The following is a 25,958-nucleotide window of genomic DNA, read 5'->3' on the forward strand; positions in this document are numbered from 1 at the left end:
TAAAATCTTTTAAAAAAAAAAAAAAAAAAAAGATTATCTCTCTCCTGGGGCGCCTGGGTGGTTTAGTCGTTAAGTGGCTACCTTCGGCTCAGGGCGTGATCCCTGAGTCCTGGGATCGAGCCCCACGTCGGGCTCCCTGCCCCACTGGGAGCCTGCTTCTTCCTTTCCCACTTCCCCTGCTTCTGTTCCCTCTCTCACTGGCTGTCTCTCTCTCTGTCAAATAAATAAATAAAATCTTAAAAAAAAAATTATCTCTCTCCTATACTATATATTCATTAATAGAATTTAAATTTAAAAAATAAAATTTAATTTAATTTAACTTAAAAAAGATTATCTCTCTCCTTCCCCCTCTGTCCCTCCCCACCTGCTCATGCTCAATCTTTCTCCCCAGAAAAAATTTAAAAATTAAAAATGTAGTGGTCTTTACAAAGTCCTTTAGGATTCATTATTTTTCAGTGAATACTAATTCTTGTCTATATTCACTTTTCCCCCAGATGAATCACATTTGTAACAAAGTGTTTCTTTGAAAAAATCTTAATAATTTTACTTTAGATGCTCCTAAGACCTTAGATTACCAAAATAAAGGAATTGGGATTCTCAGGCTCATGACATAAAAACAAACACAAGCTGCCATACAAATCCTGATTTTTGTATTTATACTATCTCAAAATCTAAAATATTTTTAACTACAAGTTTCCCTCAAAATTCAATTCTCTTCAATCTATTAGGTCAAATGGTGTCTTCTTTTCAGGTCATCTGAAACACCAAAACATTCTAACAATGTAGCACTTTACATTCCGAGATGAAAATTTAACTCAAAAAGTTTTTTTTTTTTTAAGATTTTATTTATTTATTTGACAGAGATAGAGACAGCCAGCGAGAGAGGGAACACAGCAGGGGAGTGGGAGAGGAAGAAGCAGGCTCCCAGGGTTGGAGCCCGATGTGGGACTCGATCTGGAATGCCGGGATCAAGCCCTGAGCTGAAGGCAGACGCTTAACGACTGCGCTACCCAGGCGCCCCTAACTGAAAAATTTTTTAAATTGTTAATCTTCTGCCAAAATATGAATAATAAATTGTTAGTATTCATTATTTCTCAAGCTTTTCATTCAAAATGTACTTAGTATTTTTTTAAAAAGGAGTATCACACTAAGGCACCCAACTGGAAGCAAAACTTTCTCCCCAAAACAATTTTTGTGGCTTTTTTTATACAAAAGACATGATCAAAATCAATTTACACAAAGGCCTTCTGAGTGGCTAAGATGTAGAAAATCAAGTGCCCATTATATACTCAAACTGTTAAAATTATCTTACAGTGAAAGGTCAAAATTTGACACTAAAAGAACATTTTTAAGAAACATTTATCTAGAAAAAGCAGCCTGATTCATTCACGTAATAAACATAAGATACAGATTACAACAGGTAGATCAAGTCTAGAAGTGTAATTAAAGGGGAGTACTCATTTTAAGTAACATCATTATAGTGACCTGGATCTGTTTTATCTCATAGATTAAAGAGTGTGGGAAAAGAAAAATCAACAGGTTATGATTCAAGATTTTCCTACTTAGCTCCCAAACAATGCAAAATAAAAAACTTACAGTAAAGTGGTGCATCTCCTGGAACATACTGAAACAGGTACAAGACTCTTTAGGGACTAGTAAATGTATACGGCCTATCAAAGTCTATATAACCCCAAGATTTTTTTTCATTAAAGAGTTAACAGTATCCAGCGGCGCCTGGGTGGCTCCGATGGTTAAACTGGCTGCCTTTGGCTCAGGTCCTGATCTCCTCCATCGCAGGACTCCTAGCTCAGCAGGGAGTATGCTTCTCCCTCTCCCTCTGCTCCTGCCCCCCGCCCCCCCCGCCCCCCGCCGCTTGTGCTCTGTCTCTCTCTCAAATGAATAAATAAAAATCTTTAAAATAAATTTAAAAAAAAAGAGTAACAGTATCCAGAATTTACCTGCGCATATAAAATCAAGTATTTTTTAAGTACTTCAAGGAGGAAGGAAACCAAAGGATTTCCCTTTTACTTTTGTTTGTAGTCAGCACATCATCAGCACTTCTACATCAAAGACTGGAGAAAAGAGAAGCTAAAAATTCTGAGTTCAAAGTTTAAATCTTTTCTGTGTGTGTGCCTATCTTACCCACATTAAATTATTATTTACTTTGGTTAAGTGTGTAAAAGTTAAGTTTTCCTGATATGTATCAGGCCAAACCCAAAGCAAATTTAAACTGAAAAAAGACAAATGAAAAGATTTCTTTAAAAATTAATTTTGATTTTATTACATTTTAGTATATCAAGTGTAATGTTTAATAATTTTAGAAAGTGGAGATTTTACTTTATTTGCATATAAAAATATAATTCTAACCAAATGTCTTTATTTAAAAACTTCCAGGAGTGTAGTATGTATGCATATTCAAGACCTATAGAAATCCTTGTTTTAGTAATAATGGTTTCCATTATATACTACATATTTTTATATAACAAATATATTTTATGTGATAAAATAAAAACATACAAAATCATAAAACAAGTTTAAAAATTTCTACATATTTCTAGACAATAGTGGCTTTACAACTTAAGAAAATTAGCATTAATATGAGCCCTGAATCATATCAAATAATTCATGAATAAACAATGGATGAGTTCTCACTTCTCACCTGGCCTGTCCAGTTGATATGTTCCATTCCTCTCGCTGACCAGTACTTCGTGATTTTGATTTGTCTTTGCAAACAGAATCAGGTTGTTTCAAAGTGCGCTTGGCTGGAGGAGACACGTGGCTATCACTTAGACTACCATCAACTTCAGCCTTCTGAAAGACAGTTAAAAATGTATTTATTATTCCTCTTAAAACACAGAATTCCTAAATTCTTGATAAGGTACAGTATTTATTCAACCAATAAATATTTACTAAATGAAGCACTCTACAAGTATAGCAAATGTAATAATCTGTAAATACAGAATCAAGGGAGTTAGATTACATTTATAATCAGAAAAGGATATAGTTTGTTATTTTAAAATAGTTTCAAGCCTACAGAAAAGATGTATGTATCTTTTTATGACATGATTCTTGATTCTCTCCTAAATACTCCAATGCATACATCCCAAAACAAGGATACTTTGATACATTAGCATCATATAATCCTTCCAATCAGGAAACCAACACTGATATAACACAGAGCCAATCCACAAACACATTCAAATTTTATTTGATCCAGGTTCAGCATCTTATCCAGGAACATATACTGTATTTAGTTATTAAATCTCCTCTGTCTTCTTCGATGTGGAATAGTTCTTTAGTTTCCCATCTTTCATGCCCTATAAAGAGAGTACAGCCCTTTAGTTCTCTAGGATGACCCTCAATGTGGGTCTGATGCTCCTCAACCAAATTCAGACCATATATTCTTGGAAAAAACATATAGAAATGATACTGTGCATACTTTACTTACCCAACATTAGGTATAACCTTGACCACCTAGTCAAGTTGGTATCTGCCAGGTTTCTCCACCATAAAGTCACTATTCTTCCATTTGTGTTTGATTAGATTTAGTGAGGAATTATTCTGATAATTCACCAATATTCTATTCCTCATCAAACGTCCACCCACCAGCCATTAGCATTCATTGACTATTTTTGTTTTTATCCAATAACACTGTGATGGTGATTACCTAATCCCATCATTCCTTCTACATTTTTTAGTTCACATTTTAAAGAGCTTTCCCTCCATCCCCTTGCCCAATTCATTTACTCATTACTTTGAACAGTATGGACTCATTGATTCTTATTTTATACTATAGGTTATAATCCATTACTCTATTTTGTGGCTCAATTTACACAAGATTTGGCAATCGAGGGCCCTTTCAAAGTGGTTCCGGTACCCTTTTGAGATTACCCCATCATTTTGAGTACTTCCTTGCATTCTGACACAAAAGAAATCTCTAAGCTCATCTTATACTTTCCCTCCCTGACTCTAGAATTAGTCATTTCTCTAAGGAGCCCTGACTCCTTTAATCAAGGATAGTATTTAGAAATTGGGGCGCCTGGGTAGTTCAATCAGTTAAGCGTCTGACTCTTGGTTTTGGCTTAGATCATGATCTCATGGGTCATGGGATCCAACCTCTTGTTGGGCTCCGTGCTCAGTCAGAAATCCGCTTGAAGATTCTCTCCTTTCGTCATCCCTCCCACTAGCACACACGTGCTCTCTCTCAAATAAATAAATCTTTAAAAAAAAGAGAAAAGAAAGAAAGAAACCAAGATGTGGGCATCAGGTGTGCTCATTGTCACTGGGCCTTCACTGTTACTGAGTACTCAGCACAGGCAGCTAGCAAATACATGAATATAAACATACATATAAATCTACACATCTAAACCTATTTCTTTATCTGTGCATGAATAATAACATACTTGTGTACACGAAGGCTTCTAATTCTAATCCCACACTTTAAGTTTCTTTCTAGACTTTCCCCTTTCATGTTTGTAAGCTCTTCTCAGGGAGAAACACGGCTTCCATTATCTTTAATACATTTATCTGTTTTTTTAAACAAATTAATAATTTGTTTAAAATAACCAATTTTTTTTTTAAGTTTTTTTTATTTTTATTTGACAGAGAGAGACAACCAGCGAGAGAGGGAACACAAGCGGGGGAGCGGGAGAGGAAGAAGCAGGCTCTTAGCAGAGCCTGATGTGGGACTCGATCCCAGAAGGCTGGGATCACGCCCCGAGCCGAAGGCAGACGCTTAACGACTGCGCCACCCAGAGACCAATTTCTTAACCAGAGACCTCCATCCATCACATTTCCATTATTCCCTCCCCAGCCATATGTCCTCAGACTACAGAAAGGTCAGTAACTGCACAGCAGCTCTCCTCTTTACCACTCAATTCCTTGGATATTGGGCAAGTGGGTAAGAGAGCAGAGGAAAGATTAACCTTTACTTTAGAGATGATTTAATTCATATACTAATACTTCGTCACTTGACATTATAGATCAGTATTTCAAAGGTATATGTGATCGTTTTCAATATGCTACCAAATAAATATATTAAAGTTTTATTTCCTTTTATACTACAAATTTAAGAAATGTAAGAACTATCCAATTCATAAATGCACATTTCTAAATCCTATTTTCCCAAAGCAAGACAACTACATTATACAACTAACTAGTCAAAATGTAGCCATTAGCAAACAAACTGAAGAAATACTTGTACTAGGGGCGCTGGGCTGGCTCAGCTGATAGAGCATGTGACTCCTATCTCAAGGTCTTGAGTTCAAGCCCCATGTTGTACATTGAGCTTACTTTAAAAAAAAAAAAAAACTTGTAATATTTTATATGTTTAAACATACCCAAGTATAACCTGTAGATTTAACATTCACTTCCTGAAAAGTTTTTTACAAAAAGACCAATTTCTCATTTTGTGGTGTAATACAATTTGCCATGAGCTAGTTTTAAAGCCACAAGACCACATTCACACTAAAAATTTTAACACAAAGGGAAAAACTACTAGATATTCGGACATCAGAGTGTCTATAATTAAGGAAAATAAACATATTAGTTGTATAACATACAGCATCACTTTTTAAATTACCAAGAAAAACTAGTTAGCTACTTCCAAACTATCCTCAGTAGGGGGGAAAAACTATTTAAGATGCAATTCAAACATGTAATAGTACTTTATCAATAAACATGTTTACTGTACTTAACAAATGAGTGCTTTTTAAAAATGCACCATTTCAGGGTACCTGGGTGGCTCAGTCAGTTAAGTAACTGACTGGATTTCGGCTCAGGTCGTGATCAGTTGTGGGATCAAGCTGCATCAGGGTCTGCGCTCCGCAGGGTGTCTGCTTCTCTCTGCCTCTCCCTCTGCCCTTCCCCTTGCTCACTGCCTCGCTCTAAAATAATAAATCTTAAAATTGCACTATTTCACTTCCTCAGGCTCTCTTGCCTTCTCCAACCACCACCCTTTAGCAGAGTACATTAACTAACTACGCCAACACCACATGGCTAACGAATGACTGACAGAACTAGAGTAAAAAAAATTTGGTCCTGCCATTCCTCATATATAATAGCTATCATCTCAAACACTCCACGTTAGAAATTTATAAAAATACTAAGGTTAAAGTGTGTCTTAAAGGTTATCTAACTCAACTACTCATCCCAGACTTGATTACTCTCTACATTTGTCACTCCAAATGTCCTCCACCCCAGACTATCCAGAAAACATTTTTTTACAAGATCCCCAGGTGATTCCTGTATACACAAGTGTCTGAAAAGCATTATTATATCACGTGCTCAACAAGTAGTTACTGAGGAAGCAATGTCATGTTTGTGAATACAGAAACTGATTCCTTTGAACTACTTCACCAATTTAGGCAGTCCAGGCCAGCATTACTCCTCCTAATCAAATCCTACCACTCACCCTTCAAGACCCATTTTTCCAGGGTGCTTGGCTCAGTTGGCTAAAATGTGCAACCCTTAATCTCAGGGTCGTGAGTTCAAGCCCCATAGTGAGCAGAGCGCCCACTTAAAAAAAAAAAAAAAAAGAGACCCATCTTTTCCTTGAAATCTTATCTGAAGGATCTAATCTAATCTAAATTGACCTTTTTCCTCTACTAGCTGCACCTCTATTATACGTTTTGGCACTTGATTATATTCAACTACAGTTACTATATAACACTTTGAATATCAATTTAAATGAGTCTGTAGGATTTTTTTAAATATTTATTTATTTAGGTAATCTCTACACCCAACATGGGTCTCAAACTCACGACCTTGAGATCGAGTCACATGCTCTTCCACCTGAGCAAGCCAGGTGCCCCAGCTTACAGGCTTATTTATTGGTCATTCTCTCATACTGCACTAGCTTTTTTCAGTTCCATTCAGGAGTGTCTCTCAAAGTGTTATTCACATACTACCTGAATCAGAAATCACCTGATTTCTCATTTAAAGAAACATAACCTGCTAAACTAGAAATCTCTGGCGTTGGGATATTTTTAACAAGGGCCTCCAAATGACTCTTAGTACCCAAAAGTCTGCAGACTTCTAGCATATGATACAATTTAAGTATATGAGTCACATCACCCCTACTGCTGCACTATTCTATCGTATTTTTCTTATCATGGTAGGGTTTCAATTTGGACTTGGCTCTATGACAGAGACCTCAAAATAAGTAACATTACAAAAAGCTCCTTCCCTCCAAAGAAATCTAGAGATTTAAGTAAAGCAAATAACCAAGTGTAAATACATACAAATTAATTACTTCAGCACCATTTAATTAGCTTTGGGAAAGCTTTTACCTACAAACCTGTGTACTAACAGTTAGCCTTTAATAGGATGATCATAATGCTCAACTTTAACTTTTATCTTCAAAGCATTTTAGTAGTTAATTATAACCTAACCCTTTGAGGGAAGGCATTGCCAGTTTCAGAACAAAGATACTTAAGAGAGATTACGCAATCTACCCCCAGTCATGCAGCAATTTGTGTCAGATTACAATCCAGGAGTAAGAAAGGCATCTCAGACTAAGCGAATAATTACATTTAACAAACATTTATTGAGGATCCTACTGTGTACTTAAGACTTGGAGGACAATGGTAAAAAAAGATTAAGACCTACTTGAACTCAATATACAATCTACTGGATTGGCAGTCACAATGACGATATATGCCATATTACAGTAAGTACCATAATAGAAGCACACAATTCTCTGAAAACAAAAACAAAAAATGGTAACTGCCAGTAGAGACGAACAAAGATATCATAAATGATGTGGAATTTATTTTGTAAAAACATAATAATAGAGCACAAAGAATGGTTAGAGGAACATGATTCAAAGATGAGGTAACTTACAAAAGAAGTAGAATTGTAATAGTGTGAAATGCTACAGAAAATAAGAGTACAATGAAAACATAAAGTCATTCCCACCTAAATGACTTTTTACTCTAAATTCTAACCTTATTTTTATTTTTCCTATTAGCAAAAATCATTTTCTCCTTGAGTCTTAAGAGTCTCTTAAGCCATACTCATCACCTACTACAAATACTGGCCACTATTCTACCACAAATTTCATAAAACTAGGCAAAAGAATTTGGGAATGATAAAGCAGAAAGAATTTATGCTGCTCTAATTTTTAGGGAAGACTTCTTGACCAGATGAAAATTTGTCAGAAATCTAGAACCTGGGTTTTAATGTAAAGACAAAAAGACTATATCCAAGTATAACAAAAAATAAGAAAATCAAGGAAATAAGTGAATTAGCAAACCATGAGATTAATTTGAAGCTTGATGATGGCTTCATGTAGAATTGTAGAAGTAGAAAATTAAAAACTGATTCCTTAAAGCAGAATACCTGAGAAATCAGTGATGCCAGCATTCAAAGAAGCACAATAACTGCAGGTGTAAGTGATTGTTATTTTTCAGTGGGTATGGAGGGGAAGCCAGGAGACAGATGTTAAAGATGAAGTGCAATGGTGAATTCTAATTTCAAAAGTTAGGTTTAGAATTCTAGCCAGAAATGTAGGGAAATGTCTATCAGGCTGCGGGAAATGCAGCTCTGAGACAGAGTGAGGGGAGGACTACAGATAGATATGACACGGTAATAGAAGGAGCACATAGTAAGTGGCGCCTGGGTTGGTTAAGCATCTGACTACAGCTCAGGTCGTGACCTCAGGCTCCTGGGATCCAGCCCCATGTAGAGCCCCATGTGGGGCACCACGTTCAGCAGGGAGTCTGCTTCTCCCTCTCTCTCTGACCCACCCCCATGCACTCATGCATGCACTCCCTCTCTCTCAAATAAATAAAATCTTTTTAAAATTTTTAAAAGAAGAATCATAGGTAATTTATAGAATGAAAAAACAGAGAGCAGAAGTAAAAAATCTTAAATAGGCCTACATTCAATCAAAGAGCAGACAGGATTTTGTAGAAATCCAGAGAAAAATATATAGTGTCTCACTAAAACAGGGGAGTGGAAGTTTATTTCAAAAGATTGAATGGGGAAAAAGCTGATAAACCTGTGCGTTGGTAATTAGAACATCACTATAACTTTTGTTGGGGCAAATTCTCTGAAATGCAGGATAGAAATCGCTAGGCGAAGAACTGAGAGAGCAGTGAGAAAGTACAGGTGATAACTACAGAACTATTATAGGAAGTGTCAGTGCGAAGAAAGAAATGAGACAACTGTCTAAAGAGGTTACAAAGTCAAAGAAGTCAGGGAAGAATTTTCTTTTTTTATTTTTTTTTAAATGCCCCCTTTATGTTTTTCTTAAGTAAACTCTATTCCCAATGTGGGGCTCTAACTCATGACCCCAAGAGCAAGAGTCACGTGCTCTATCAACTAAGCCAGCCAGGAACCCCAAGAACTTTCTTTTTTAAAAAAGGTAAGATAGGGGCACCTGGGTGGCTCAGTCGTTAAGCATCTGCCTTTGTCTCAGGGCATGATCTCAGCGTTATGGGATCGAGCCCCACATCAGGCTCCTCCGCTGGGAGCCTGCTTCTTCCTCTCCCACTTCCCCTGCTTGTGTTCCCTCTCTCACTGGCTGTCTCTATCTCTGTCAAATAAATAATAAATAAAATCTCTAAAAAAAAATCCATTCTTTAAAAAAATAATAATAAAAATAAAAAAATAAAAAATAAAAAGATAAAAATAAAAAATAAAAAAAAAAAAGATGACCTGGTTTCTTATAAACAGAAGGAACCACAGAAGAGAATAAAATAAATCTTTAGGGGCGCCTGGGTGGCTCAGTAGGTTAACTGTCTGCCTTCAGCTCAGGTCGTGCGCCCACGGTCCTGGGATTGAACCCCACGCCGGGATGCCCGCTCAGTGGGGAGTCTGCTTCTCCATCTGCCTCTCCCCATGCTTCTGCACTCTCTCTCTAATAAATAAATATTTTTTAAAAATAAATAAACTTTAAAAAGTAAGATAACTGATGAAAAAAAGACACTTGAAAAGACAAAAAAAAGCAAAATAGGAATATTATCACCCAGGTTAGATCAAAAAGTGTATGAATACAATCAATCTTTCCCAGTTTCCTATATAAGACAGTCCTTTCTTCTACCTTTTTTAAAAAAAATAAGTACTCCTGCTTTCATGAGAAAGCTTGGAAGAGCAATTTCTTTGTCTTTCAGCAGTTACCATGACTGCAAAAAACAAACTCACACTATTTATTTGCTTAGGGCCAATACTATTCCACAAAGTCCTAAAACTTCAGGCTCACAAAAGATCCTAAATTTTCCTCAAATACCCCAAGAGCAATGGCTTACTAGTTTAAGATTACTAAACAAGAATGAATATATGAAAGGATATACAAAGAGACAAAAATATATACAAGTGAGCTGAGGAATTGTAAAAAACCAAAAATAGTCTATTGTAATTTAGGATACATTTTTCTCCATGGAAAATAATTTTTAATCTGAAAATAATACATAACTTAAAATAAGAAAGAGACATGGGTACAGAAAGATGCCACAGACTTAAATGTTGGACAGGACCAGTCATAACAGCACAATCACTGTAATTAAAAACTACTATTCACCTCGTAAGATTGTTTAGAAGAACCAGGTGAGGCAGTAGAAGTAACAAATATTACACCTACAGCATGGCAGTGGATACAGTCCAAGTAAGAGCACTTGCTCAGCTTTGTACGATTAATGTAACTCCATAAGCTTATTAAATTCTCTTTAGTGAATTCATTCCTTTCACAAATAAAATTTATTAAGCACCTATTATTGTGTTAGATACTAAAAATACTTGATGACAAGATAGTCTCTGCTCTCCAAGAAAGTTAAAGCCTAACTCCTTAAAACACCAGTAAAAGTATATAAAAACTTAATAGTTCTCAGAGTATTGGGGAGTGGGATGCATACTGATTTAACCTGTTTAGAGAACAATTTAAAAAAAAAACTATAAAAATGTAAAATACGTATATCTTTGGGGCACCTGGGTGGCTCAGTCATTAAGCATCTGCCTTCGGCTCAGGGCGTGATCCTGGCGTTCTGGAATCGAGCCCCACATCAGGCTCCTCCGTTAGGAGCCTGCCTCTTCCTCTCCCACTCCCCCTGCTTGTGTTCCCTCTCTCGCTGGCTGTCTCTCTCTCTGTCAAATAAATAAATAAAATCTTTAAAAATTTTAAATAAAATAAAATACATATATCTTTGACCCTGTAATTCCACTTCACCTATTAAAAAAGTTCATTTTCTACTACACTACTTATAATATTAAAAACACGGTGACAACCTGTGTACCAACAGGGAACAATTACACAACAAAATACTGGAAAGTCATCAAAAAGGAGTAATACAAAAAAAAAATACATGATACATAGTTTAATATCAAATAATATATAGGTTATAATTCCATTTGTTCAAAAAGTACACATATAAATTACCCATAAATACATGTGCAATGGTCTGGAAAGATGTACACCAGCTTTAACAGTTGTTATCATTAGGAAGAAAGAACTGGAGGAAACGGGAGGTGGGGAGGGTCTTATTTTTTTTGTGTACTTCCATATTATTTGAAATAGTTCTTTCGTAATATTTTTAAAGATTTTATTTATAGAGAGAGAGAGAGAGGGAGGGAGAACAAATGGGGGGAAGGACAGAGGGAGAGGGAGAAGCAGACTCCCTGCTCAGTGCAGAGCCTGATGCAGGGCTTGATCCCAGGACCCTGAGATCATGAACCGACTAAACCACCCAGGTGCCCCTCACAATTTTTTTATTTAATAATTTTTATTTTTTTTATTATTTAAGGATTTTATTTATTTATTTGACAGAGATAGAGACAGCCAGCGAGAGAGGGAACATAAGCAGGGGGAGTGGGAGAGGAAGAAGCAGGCTCATAGCAGAGGAGCCTGATGTGGGGCTCGATCCCACAATGCCAGGATCACGCCCTGAGCCGAAGGCAGACGCTTAACTGCTGTGCCACCCAGGCGCCCCTATTTAATAATTTTTAAATAAAAATAAAATATCTTGTCAAAGAGCTAAGACCAAGAATCTTGCATACTCCTTTATCTTCAGTGTCTACCTGGTACACAGAGTTACTCAAAGATATGAAAGAATTTTTAAAAAGATAACTTCCTGGGTTCAGTCAGCAGAGTATGCAAATCTTAAGCTCAGGGTCTTGAGTTCAAGTCCCAAGGTGGGTGTAGAGATTATTCTAAAAAAAAAAAAAAAAAAAAAAGAGGGGCACCTGGATGGTTCAGTTGGACCTCTGCCTTCAGCTCAGGTCATGATCCCAGGGTCCTGGGATCCAGCCCCACATTGGGCTTCCTCCTAAGCAGGGAGCCTGCTTCTCCCTCTCCCTCTGCCTACAGCTCCCCCTGCTTGTGCTTTTTCCCTCACTCTCTCTGTCAAATAAATAAATAAAATCTTTTTAAAAACCATGATTTTAAATAAATAATAAAATAAACAATAAAAAACAAAATTTTTTTTAAAAAGAAAGAAAAAATTTCCATTTTCAGCTAACTGCTGCTTCTAAATAATTGTATGCTCAGTTGGTGCGGTCACTCTGGAAAACAGTATGGAGTTTCCTCAAAAAGTTGAAACTGGAGCTGAAAATTATGATCCAGTAATTGCTCTACTGGGTATTTACCCCAAAAATACAAATGTAGTGATCCAAAGGGGCACCTACACCCCAATGTTTATAACAGCAATGTCCACAATAGACAAACTATGGAAAGAGTCCGGGTGTCCATCGACAGATGAATGGATAAAAATGTGGCGTATATATACAATGGAATATTACCCAGCCATTAAAAAGATGAAATGTTGCCATTTACACATGGATAGAACTAGAGGGTATTATGCTAAGTGAAATAAGTCAATCAGAGAAAGACAATTATCATATGATCTCACTGCTATGCGGAATTTAAGAAACAGGCAGAGGATCATAGGGGAAGAGAGGAAAAAATGAAAAAAGACAAAACCAGAGGGGGAGACAAACCCTAAGAGACTTAATCGTAGGAAACAAACTGAGAGTTGCTGGAGGGGAGGAGGATGGAGGGATGGGGTAACTGGGTGATGGACACTGGGGAGGGTATGTGTTTTACTGAGCACTGGGTACTATATAAGACTGATGAAACACAGACCTGTACCCCTGAAACAAATAATACATTATATGTTAATTTATTGCATTTAAATAAATTTTAACAGGAAACAGAATACAAAACAAAACAAAAACCTTCCAGGGAAGTTTCAGAGGAGGGGCCAAGGGCAGGATGCTCCAAAATGTGCCACTTTGGCATATTATTTTAAATAAAAGTTACTTTAGAAACCAATCAAAAAGAGCATGCTGACCCCTCAACCCCAACCTGCCTAAGAAAATAAAGTAAAATAAAAATGAAATGAAATGAAATAATTGTATGCTCTTAAGCAACTATCACTTCCCCTCAATTCTTGATCTAATAAATTTGGAAACCAAATTAGAATAGTAAAAACTAAAAAATGAAAATTAAATTAAAATTTGAAATTTTAAATTAATGTATTTTCAAATTTTTAACATAGACTCCACCCACCAGCTCATGAATTTGTGCTGCCATCTCATTTGTGCACATCTGCTAATGAAGCTCCTCCTGTTTCTATACAAATATTTAAATTTTTTATGTGTCATTGATTAAAAAAGAAGGTATAGCTCTGCAATGGGGTTTGGTTTTTTAAAAGTAGCTTTCCTTAACTTGCACAATCATGTACACAACCACAACACTCATCCTGAGTGTGAGCACTGGAGTATATATACTCTAGTTAAAGGGTGTTAACAAGTTGTAAAGGAAAGGAACTTTTATCAAGAAACTTCAAGGCCTGGGGCGCCTGGGTGGCTCAGTCGTTAAGTGTCTGCCTTTGGCTCAGGGCATGATCCCGGCAGTCTGGAATCATTCCCACATCAGACTCCTCGGCCGGGAGCCTGCTTCTTCCTCTCCCACTCCCCAATTGTGTTCCCTCTCTCGCTGGCTGTCTCTCTCTCTGTCAAATAAACAAATAAAACCTTAAAAAAAAAAAAAAGGAGAAAAAGAAACTTCAAGGCTTTATCACAAGAAATGGGCCACTTAACACGTGACCAAAATGGTCAATAGGAGTCAGCTATAAGAGGCACCAAGTAACTGTAAGTTTCTTGTTTACTCAAGTACCTGTCAGTGTATTTCCCCAGTAGGCAATCAAAAGTGGTTAAAAACAGGGGCGCCTGGGTGGTTTAGTTGGTTAAGCGTCTGCCTTCAATGTAGGTCATGAACCCAGGGTCCTGAGATCAAGCCCCGCATCAGGCTCCCAGGGAGCCTGCTGCTTCTCCCTCTGTCTGCCACTCTCCCTGCTTGAGTGCTTTCTCTCTCTCTCTCTCTCTGACAAATAAATAAATAAAATCTTTAAAAGAAAAAAAGAGAGATTGTTGCTGCTATTATTAAACAAAAAAAAGTGCTTAAAAACAGTTTGCTTAATTATCAATTAGGGACAAAATTCTTCTAGGTGCCAACATCTGAATAATATGAGTCCCAGAAGTAATATTTGAAGAAATGATAATTTTAAATTATCACTAAGAAATAATAAATTGAGACAAATGGCTGGCTCAGTCAGAAGAGCATGAGTTCAGGCCCCACGTTAGATGTAGAGATTACTTAAAAATAAATAAATAAATAAATAAAAAGAAACGATAAATTGACCACAATCTTAAAAAGATGAACCACTGCTGATTAAAAGAGCTAAGATTGCCAAAAGGGTAAAGGAAAAACCCATACCTAGTATTAGCAAAACATATGCACAAAGACAAAAACAAAACAAAACAAAACTATAAGCTTCAAAAAAGAAAGAACACCTAGGAAAGAATCACACCAACGTCAAACTTCAAAAGTAACACTAGATAGAAGATGACAATAAAGTAGTATTATTTCAGTATTAAACCTAGAATTTTATATTCAGCCAACTTTTTATTTTTTTATTTTTTTTAAGTAAATAACATGGAAGTGTCTAGCATTCTTTTTTTTTTTTTTTTTAAGATTTTATTTATTTATTTGACAGAGACAGCCAGCGAGAGAGGGAACACAAGCAGGGGGAGTGGGAGAGGAAGAAGCAGGCTCCTAGCGGAGGAGCCTGATGTGGGGCTCGATCCCAGAACGCTGGGATCACGCCCTGAGGCGAAGGCAGATGCTTAACAACTGTGCCACCCAGGCACCCCGCCAACTTTTTATTTAAATGAAAGAGCATAATGAAAATATTTTCAGCCATGTAATTCCACAGAAAGTCTGTTACAAATTTGTGAGTTCCAAACTGAAAATATTCTTGGAGGATGTATTCACAAAAAAGAGAAATAAAAGATGATAATAAGAAATACAAAAAGATAATCAAACTGATACCTTAGAAAACTTTATTCCTACTGGAAAAAAAACACAAATTAAATAAAAAGACAAAGCACTTATACCCATAAAAAGTCAGAACTAAAATTCTAGACAATACACAGATAGGACAGTGGCACATTGCAAGAGTATGTTAAATAATACGTAGTTAGAAAGAATAGGGGCACCTGGGTGGCTCAGTAGGTTATGGTCCAACTCTTGATTCTGGCTCAGGTCATGATCTCAGGGCACCCCCCCCCACCCCTCCAACCTACCCCCCACCTTCCTCGAGATCCATGCTGGCTGGGCTCACTGGGTGCTGGATATGGAGCCTGCTTGAAAGCTTTATGACACTGAGATCAAGCCCTGAGGCGAGCTCTGTGCTGGGAGTGGAGACACCTTAAGATGCTCTCCCCCCCCCCAACCCATTCTCTCTCTCTCCCACTCTAAAAAAATAAAGAAAAAATAAAATAAAATAAAATCAGAAGGTTCATAAATATGACCCACTAGACTTTATCTATAACACTGCATCCCCAATTGCAAAATCCACATTCTTTTCAAGTGTACACAGAATATTTACCAAAACTAACCATAAATAAAGTGACAAAAATAAATCAGAACAGATTTCAAAAGATTGAAATCATATGATGGAGTATGTTCTGTAAACATAGTGGTATTAAACTAGAAGTAAATAACAAAAAGATAATTAGAAAATAAATGCCCACTGTTTTTGACCGTCACTGAATCAAGAATAAAGCAGGAAAGAAATTAGAAACAATTCTAAAAAAAAAAAAAAGTTTCTTTAAAAATATATAGAGGGATGCCTGGGTGGCTCAGTCGGTTAAGCCTCTGCCTTCAGCTCAGGTCATGGTCCCAGCGACCTGGGATGGAGTCCCCTATCCGGCTCTTTGCTCAGCGGGGAGCCTGCTTCTACCTCTCTGGCTGCTGCTTCCCCTGCTTGTGCACGTGCTGGCCTGCGAGCTCTCTCACTCTCTCTCTTTCTCACTCTGACAAATAAAAGCTTTATTTATTAATTTTATTTATTTATTATATTATTTTATTTATTTATTTATTCATTTATTCATTCACTTATTTATTAAAAAATAAAGCTTTAAAAACAAACAAACAAATAAATAGACAGCTAGCCAGCTAGCTAGCTAGCTAGATTTGGGGGGGGCGTGGAATATAGAGGAGCTCCTGTCTGGCTCAGTAGAGCATACAACTCTTGATCTTTGAGTGATGAGTTCAAGGCCCAGGCTGGGTACAGAACTTACTTTAAAAAATTAAATTAAATTAAACAAAACAAGATAAAACACACACACACACATACACACACACACACACACACACAACAGGAGGATCTGAACAACAAAAACCTTAGCAGAATCCTAACATGAGACAAGAGAGGGTGCCTGGGTGGCTCAGTGGTTAAGCACCTGCCTTCAGCTCAGATCATGATCCCAGGGTCCTGGGATCAAGTACTGCATCGGACTCCCAGTTCAGCAGGGAGTCTGTTTCTCCCTTTGCCCTCCCCACACTGCTGCACCAACGCAATCTCTCTCTTGCAAAAATAAATAAATAAAACCTTTTTTAAAAAAAGAGGCAAGAGATTTAAGTATCAAATAATCAATAAATCCACACTATAGTATTTCCATCTCCTAATGTTTTCCATCATATATATTTTTCTACACCAAATAAAAAAACACATATTTTTCTCAAGCATACAAAACATTCACCAAACTGACAGTATATTAGGTCACAAGGAAAGCATCAAATTCCACAAGACAAATATACAAACTAGGTTATGTGAGTAATGTTCCTTCCTCTTGGATTTATTATGAAGGTGTCAATTCTCTGAAAATTAATCTAGGAATTCAAATACTCTGGCATACTCGTTGCAGCAGCATATATATCAAATACTTGCCCAATCAAAATTCTAACTGCATCTTTTGAGGAATTCCATAATCTCAACTGGAAATGTATATGAAAAGAATGAAGATCCTTGAAAATCTAAGTCAACTTCGAAAAAAACAAAGAGGAGGAATTGTCTTTTAGGATATTAAGGTATATTTCTAAACCACAGTCATGAAAACGGTATGGTACTGCCACAATAATAAACAGGCCAACAAAAAAGAATAGAGAGATTGGAGCAGAACATATACAGAAACTTGTCATGTTATCAAGTGGCAGTAGTACAAAGGAAAGGTTGTCTAGAATAGAATAAATCAAAGATCTAAATAGGAAAAATTATATGTGTGAAAAGGGTCATAACGTGGGGCGCCTGGGTGGCACAGTTGTTAAGCGGCTGCCTTCGGCTCAGGGCGTGATTCCAGCGTTCTGCGATCGAGTCCCACATCAGGCTCCTCCGCTAGGAGTCTGCTTCTTCCTCTCCCACTCCCCCACTTGTGTTCCCTCTCTCACTGGCTGTCTCTGTCAAATAAATAAATAAAATCTTTAAAAAAAAAAGAGAGAGAAAAGGGTCATAATGTAAACAGTATCTCTTACTACGGGACAAGAAGATTAAAAGCCACCGAAAACAAGAAAAATTAACAACTTCAGTAAAAAAACAGAAAAATGGGCAAAAAATATTAACAGCATTTTAGAGGTAAAGCAAAAAAATTACTATGGACATAAAGAGTTGTTCATAAAATCAGTAACCAAGGGGCACCTGGGTGGCACAGCGGTTAAGCATCTGCCTTCGGCTCAGGGCGTGATCCCGGCGTTATGGATCGAGCCCCACATCAGGCTCTTCCACTGGAAGCCTGCTTCTTGTTCTCCCACTCCCCCTGCTTGTGTTCCCTCTCTTGCTGGCTATCTCTATCTCTGTAGAATAAATAAATAAAATCTTTAAAAAAAAAAAATCAGTAACCAAAGAAAAGCAATTAAGAAGCTAAGAACTGGGGCGCCTGGGGGCACCTGGGTGTATCAGACGTTAAGCGTCTGCCTTCGGCTCAGGGCGTGATCCCTGTGTTCTGGGATCGAGCCCCACATCAGGCTCTTCCCCTGGAAGCCTGCTTCTTCTTCTCCCACTCCCCCTGCTTGTGCTCCCTCTCTCGCTGGCTGTCTCTCTCTCTGTCAAATAAATAAATAAAATCTTAAAAAAAAAAAAAAGAACTGGGGCGCCTGGGTGGTTCAGTTGGTTAAGCGGGCGTCTGCCTTCAACTCCAGTCATGATCTCAGCGTTCTGCGATGGAGCCCAGCATCCGGCTCCCTGCTCAGCGGGGAGCCTGCTTCTCCCTCTTCCTCTGCCTACAGCTCTGCCTACTTGTGCTCTCTCTGTCAAATAAATAAATAAAAATCTTTTTTAAAAAAATTTTTAAAGGTATGTATTAACTAACGATGTACTATATATATTGGCTAATTAAACATAATAAAAAATAAAAAATAAATAAAAATTCCGTAAGAATCCCGGAAAAAAAAAAAAAAAAAAAAAGCTAGGTATTCCCAAATACTGGCAGGTGTCTGAGGATACAGGAACTCCTATACACTACTCCTAGAAGTAGACACCAGAGCAGCAAATGTGAAGTAATATTTAAGTACATGTATACTCTGTTCTACTCCTGGGTATCTCAAAGAAATTCCTATACCAAGTCCTCAAGGCACATTGTATGAGGATGTTAATTGCAGCATATAACATAAAAAGACTGCAATGCACAATTCCAGGGGGTGCCATTCACAGAGACTGCAGTGTGAATGGTGCCTCCTTGACTTTTTGCAACATGGCAGTCCTATAACAGTGAACCAAAGAGACAAAAATCCTTGCCCACAATGCACTTACATTTTAATGCAGTAGTACTTCATACATATTTATTGACTGAATGAAAAAACAAAGGAATAAGCAAACCTCACCGCCAAAGTTAGATTAAATTTTCTCCAAGTTCCTCTCTAGCAAGATCAGAGAACATATTTTATGGGGATGGGAAGCACCATGGTGCAGAGATCCTAATTTGGGTCCTAGGATACAGACACAAACTAATAATGCTAAACATGTTTAATTAACTAGTATGTATCTTCATTTGTAAGTATGCTATATAATCTCTTTTCAAGAGGTTTAAAGCATGACACATTTTTTCAAATGGAAAACACTTACCTACCCCCCAAACAGAGTCTCAGAGCATAGAAGAAAATGTACACACTGATAAATTACCGCCAAGCAGAGGGGAGAGATGACAGCACAAGCACACCTCTACTATAGACCACAATGCCCCAGACTTACTCTCTTTATAGGGATTTTTCCCAAGTCATCTTTACAATACTGCAAAATGATCTCTCCACAATATGTCTGTTCCTCTTCCTATACCCACCCCCTGAAATAAGGCAGCAAACAATTACTGAAAATTTTAGTCCCAATACAATTCAAGACACAACTCCAGATAGTCTAGTAAAAATCTGTCTATACACAGTATGTAGAGAATTTCCTGACTGTACAACAGCTGCCTTCTTTGCTTTTCCAGATATTTGCGGCAACTACTGATTGAACAGCATCAGAGAATAGTGATAAATACAGATAAGACAGTAAGATACACAAGTGGAGAAGACAGAACTAGATTTAAATATTAAACCCACTTATTACCTACTTAATATTGCTTATTACCTACTACCTATTACCTATTTGGTCTTCTACAGGCCATTTAACCTCTTTGACAACTCATTTCCTTAACTGTAAAATGGGGGGTACCATCACCTGCCTTACAGGGTTGCAGGGATTAAATGAGACAGCATTAAACTACCTGGCGTGAAATGCTAAATAAACCTTAGTTTACTCCTCTCCTTATTAGGCCACCACCAATGGGAAGAAGAGCAAAATGCAACAAGTAAATACAGCTGAAGTAAAGACTGCCAACATGAAAATAACTTAAAATGAGGCATACTTGGGGGGTGCCTGGGTGGCTCAGTTGGTTAAGTGTCTGCCTTCTGGCTCAGGCCATGATCCCAGGGTCCTGAGATCGAGTCCCACAACCGGCTCCTAGCTCAACAGGAAGCCTGCTTCTCCCTCTGCCTGCCACTCCCCCTGCTTGTGCTCTCTCTCTCTCTGACAAATAAATAAAATCTTAAAAAAAAAAAATAGTAGACATAGCTTTAAATAAATAAATAAATACACACATACATAAATAAATTGAAGCATACTTTCCATTCATTCGTTCAAAAATTATTTACTGAGCACTATGCTTGGCAGGCAATATTGTAGGCACTCAGGATACAGCTGTAAATATGACAACCTCTGTCTTTAAAGAACATCAAACATTTCCACTCAAAACATTGAGTAAAAGGTAAGAACTCATCCCATTGATTATCTCTGTCATTCATTTAGCCCCTAGTTGAATTGACTTGTCTTGTTAATAATTTCTTACACGTATACTATGTGTATACTTACACCCCTAAAAGTAGGGACTGTGGTTTTTTTTAATCTTCTCAAACTCCAATCATCCTTATTTTCACAAAATAATTGGCTCCTTAACATGCTATTCATTAACAGAAATTTATTAAGCATCTTCTATGTGTCAGATGCTACACTAGGCCCTAGGAATATAGCAATAGAGGGAAAATAAGATACAGTGCCTACCCTAGTGAAGCTTATAGATTATTCTAATAGAAAAGTCTAGGAGAGAATTTTTTTTAAGCAAGCTCTACCCCCAACATGGGGCTTGAACACATGACCCCAAAATCAAGAGTCTCATGCTCTCCCAACTGAACCAGCCAAGTACCCCCAAGGGAGAAAAACTTTAAGCAAAGGTATATATTCTACCTCCAGAAAAAAATTGAATAACAATCTAAAAATGAAAAAAAAAATCACACAAAATACTTACAGTTCAAAAGCATCTGAAGTTTAGAATCTTAGAGCATATACTCAAAGTATCTAATAACAAATACAAATTACAGCCTAATAACTGTAATTTAGAATTCAGATGTCTCTTCCTTTTTCTTTTTCCCTAAGATTTTATTTACTGGGACACCTGGGTGCCTCAGTCCATTGAGCGTCTACCTTCAACTCAGGTCATGATCCCAGGGTCCTGGGATCCAGTGCCACAATGGGCTCCTTGCTCAGTGGGGAACCTGATTCTGCCTCTGCCTGCCACTCCCCCTACTTGGGCTCTCTCTCTCTCTCTGACAAATAAATAAATAAAATCTTTAAAAAAAAAAAAAAGGCATTTTATTTATTTGAGAGAGAGAGAGAATGAGCAGGGAGAGGGAGAGGGAGAAGCAGGCTCCCCGCCGAGTAGGGAGCCCAGCGTGGGGTTCGATCCCAGGACAATGGGATCATGACCTGAGCGGAAGGCAGACGCTTACCCAACTGAGCCACCCACCCAGGTGACCCTTTAGATGTCTATCATTTGATGTAAGCCACACACAACATATCTCTCTAAAACTGTCTAGCTTATATTTAAATACAACATTTTATGGATGGTTTTCCCCCCTAACTTTGTATTTTCACAGAAGTTTTTATCCAAAAATCCCGAAATGCCCAAATGCCTTTACTCAGTAAGTCATTTTTCACAAAATCTTCCCACAGTGGATTACAAGTAGTAAACCTATCACCTGTCCAGCTGGTTTTCAAGAGGCTATAGGTTTATCTACAATTAGGTATTCAGGAGACATGCAATCAAGGACCTACCAAGGAATGGTTACCAAGACTACTTCCCAGGGAAAATGATTTAAGGAATTAATTAATATGCATTTGCTTCTACAGGTGTTGTAAGTTTCATCTATGACCTTAAAAACTGCAAGTCTGAATATCTAGACTACAGAAATTGCCAGTAACTGAATTTTTTTAAGTTGCATTTTCATTTGGCTACCACAGATAATCCTATGAACTCTATAGCTGCTTTGGTTCAAAACTGTGACGGGGGACATTGTTTAACCCATTACTCAAGACCTTGATACATATAAGGAAAAACTTGCTCTACTCTGAAGGACTTATGTTTTTCCCTACTCATCTGAGAGTTATATACATTATTACATTTTGCTCTCAGACTTCTTTTCCATGTTTAACTTCAACTTCCGCCTGTATTATGTTGGTAAATGCATGGGTGTTGGAAAAGAATAAAGTACAAGATGATAAAAGAGCATATTAAACAAGGATCAGAGATTTTCTTAATGAAATTAAGGTAAAGCAAGTTTACCTATGAAGTTACTCAAAACACTTTTTTTAAAAAGATTTTATTTATTTATTTGACAGAGAGACAGTGAGAGAGAGAACACAAGCAGAGGGAGTGGGAGAAGGAGAAGCAGGCTTCCCCCCCAGCTGGGAGCCCGATGCGGGACCCCCATCCCAGAGTCCTGGGATTGTGACCTGAGCCAAAGGCAGACTCTTAATGACTGAGCCACCCAGGCGCCCGGAAGTTACTCAAAATACTTATTTTAACCCTCTCGACTAAGATGTGGACTCAGAACGTACTATATAACCTTCCCAAAAAGCACAAAAAGCTAGTGATGAAGCCAAAAGCAAACAGGCCTAACATAAGTTAAAGAGCTGAAAAAACTGCTTTCCAATTCTGTGAATATAGTATTAGTTTGCTGAGAGTGACTCTTTGGTGGAGCAACTAAATGCTAATTATTGATCATATTAACTGACCTAAAAGAGGTCAAACTTTATACATACTAAAACAAAAAAGGCCAGTTATCAGGGGGGCGTGGGTGGCACAGCGGCTAAGCGTCTGCCTTCGGCTTTGGCTCAGGGCGTGATCCCGGCGTTATGGGATCGAGCCCCGCATCAGGCTCCTCCGCTATGAGCCTGCTTCGTCCTCTCCCACTCCCCCTGCTTGTGTTCCCTCTCTCGCTGGCTGTCTCTATCTCTGTCAAATAAATAAATAAAATCTTAAAAAAAAAAAAAAAAAGGCCAGTTATCAGAGTAATTACAACTACCTACCTAAGTCAGCTTGACATTTAAAAAGTGTGACACAGGGCGCCTGGATGGCTCAGTCAGTTAAGTGTCTGCCTTCCACTCAGGTCATGATCCCAGGGTCTAAGATCAAGCCCCACATCAGACTCCCGGCTCGTCGGGAAGCCTGCTTCTCCCTCTCCCTCTGCCTGCCACTTCCCCTGCTTATGCTCACTCTCTCTCTCTCAAATAAATCAATAAAATATTTTTTTTAAAAATAAAATAAAAAATAAAAAGTGTGGGCACGCACAAGAAAATCACTGCAATAACCTACAGAATGTACCATATGTTTATTCCCCAATTCTACACATACTTGGGGAAAAGGCAAAATTATACGCATAGCTCATGGTCCTATGGCTTTTTAAAACAAATGAAATAACTCTAAATACAGTGCATGAAATCTAAAAAACATCCCGAGAGGTTAAGGGGGATGAGGGGGGAAATCAGCATCAAGTATAAAGTGAAGAACATAACAAAAGAAGAAAAAGGAGGACCTCCTCAATTATGTATCTTATAAAAAGGAATACATTTCTTCCTACAAAAATAAGGTTCTCCTAAAGCAACAGCATGAACAACCCCATTTTCCAACAAATAAGTCTTTAAAGACACTAGCAAATGTCTAAAACTCGAAGGACACAGAGGATACCTATTTAAATACATGGGAAAGAGTACTAAATTCTTGTAATTCATAAAATGAACTTGAGAGGAAGACCTTACCAGACTCAAATCAACCCACTTTAGAAATATATACAAAGAAATACACAGAAATTGCTTCATAAAAACATCTGTCCATAAACTTAACAAATTCAGAATTACAACTTATCCTCTTTGAAAGGACCAATCATAGGATTAGTAAATTTCTTAAATTTCTCAGAGAAAGCCATTAGATCATTCTATCATCTACTACAGACAGAAGACAAGTCTTAAAACTGAAAAACAAATATTTTAAAGTAAATCTTCATTAGCCTGTTATTTATGGCCTTTTAAAACATTTTAAAAGGATCCCTGAAACAAAGTTTCATTAGCATCCTTCTAGAAAAAGCTCTAGTATCTTTCATTCCTCCTGCAATTTAAAAGCTACCAAACGTTCATTTCTACATTAGATTATTGATTTCTTGCCTTTTAACATCTCCATAACAGCTGCTTGACAAATTACTTCACCTTATTCCTCAGGGGGTAAGGACAGCATGATATCCATGAATTCAAAAATGGGACCACAAACTGATCAGTGACAGATGAGCTAATTGCTTCAGATGAATTAGACACTGCTCTAATAGACTAGGCATTCATACCATTATACTACAATTAAATGCTTACACTCTAAACATTTTATTTGTACTCAGGCGAAGACAGACCTTTCTTAAATTTACTTCTATTTTAAAATATATGTTAGCTTCAGAAAGTCAACAAGCCTGTACACATTGGGAATAATTTCTACAAAATGCCAGGTTTCAGAATAATTATTCTAAATAGTTTGCACAACTTTCAGATTGTGCTTTCTTATTTAAACCTAAGAGATCTGTTAGCCCCAAAATAGTCTACTAACAAGACAATTTTTTAAAATATTTTCCAGACTTTTAGCAAAATAAAAGCCAAATATATTTTCAAAGATACAATAAATATATTTCAGAATAGTACAGTAAACTATATGATGTATTTGCATCAGTTCACTCTGATTAGTGTCCGAACAGTAGGAAATACAGAGAAAAAGCACAAACCATAATCTTGTAGACCCCATAGAAAATAAAATATTGCTTCCCTCCCACAATAACAAAATGGTGTGAAATCAAAGGAGCATTTTAAATGAATACCAATTTCCAGCCAAATTAACTTAGTAAATTAGCCTCTTGCTAGACAGAAACAATACTCTTTTCTTAATTCATAACCAATCTCGTAACACAAACTTATCAATTCCCTTAGAGCGACAAAACAAGTGCTAGCTCAGAGTTTTATAATAAAATTTCAAGATCTTTCAACCGCTTTTTTAAAAAACTAAATCACCAGCCTTCTTCAAATGTCACGTTTGCAATAGTGTAACGATGGTGTTAATTCACCCTTTATAAACTATCCCCGTAACAAAAATGCAGACATCCAAGAAACCATACAATATGAAGGTAGTGTGTACAATCCAAAACATTCGACATGCCCCTTTTGTGACTTGAAAGCTCTACTAGAAAGCTCTACTAGGTCCCTACTAGAACCTTGGTTAGCTAGCTGGCTGATTCCCCAGCTACACAATCACGCTTGATCTCTCCTGCCTGGAGAGGCGATAGCGTTGGTTTTGTTTTTAAAGTTGGTGTCAGAGCAGCTACAAACTTTTTTTCAGCATCCCTGCCTGGCTGCCAACTGGAGCTCTCCGTTCACTTCCTCACCAACTTGAACCACCCCCAAACAGTTTGAGAGTAAGCTGGAGTTAAGACACCGGCAGGAGCTGACACACTTACAAGAAGCGTTTGACACCGCAGAAAACTTTCGCTTCTCTTCTCCAGCCCTTCCACCCGGGGACTCCGGCCCTCCGCTCTTGCTCCCCTAGAATTCCCCTCTAAGGCAGGGCAAGGACACAGAAAGCAGACCGTTCTAATGTCCCCGAAAAGACCCCCCAGGCCCCTCTCCCCAGACTCCAGTCCTGTTCTTTACACAAAAGAGCCGGACCAGCAAAGCTGTCGCAGCCCTACCTAGCCGGGTGCCATCCTTCACCGCACCCGCAGACCCGGTCTCCAGCCTCCCGAACGGTCTCCACTGGAGGCTTCCTGCCCTAACCCGGCCAGACAAAGC

At 37.7% G+C, this 25,958-nt stretch overlaps 1 protein-coding gene across 1 annotated transcript in view; it reads right to left on the bottom strand.

Moving 5' to 3' along the window:
- Positions 1-25,958, bottom strand: part of ATAD2B (ATPase family AAA domain containing 2B) — a 156,388-nt gene that overhangs the window by 122,340 nt on the left and 8,090 nt on the right. Inside the window, exon 2 of the mRNA XM_040622943.1 lies at positions 2,660-2,811. Coding sequence (XP_040478877.1) covers positions 2,660-2,811 — 152 coding nt within the window. The remainder of the gene's footprint in view (positions 1-2,659; positions 2,812-25,958) is intronic.

Source organism: Ursus maritimus, unplaced genomic scaffold, assembly GCF_017311325.1.
Source record: "Ursus maritimus isolate PB19 unplaced genomic scaffold, ASM1731132v1 scaffold_6, whole genome shotgun sequence".
In the NCBI taxonomy this organism is placed as follows: Eukaryota; Metazoa; Chordata; class Mammalia; order Carnivora; family Ursidae; genus Ursus; species Ursus maritimus.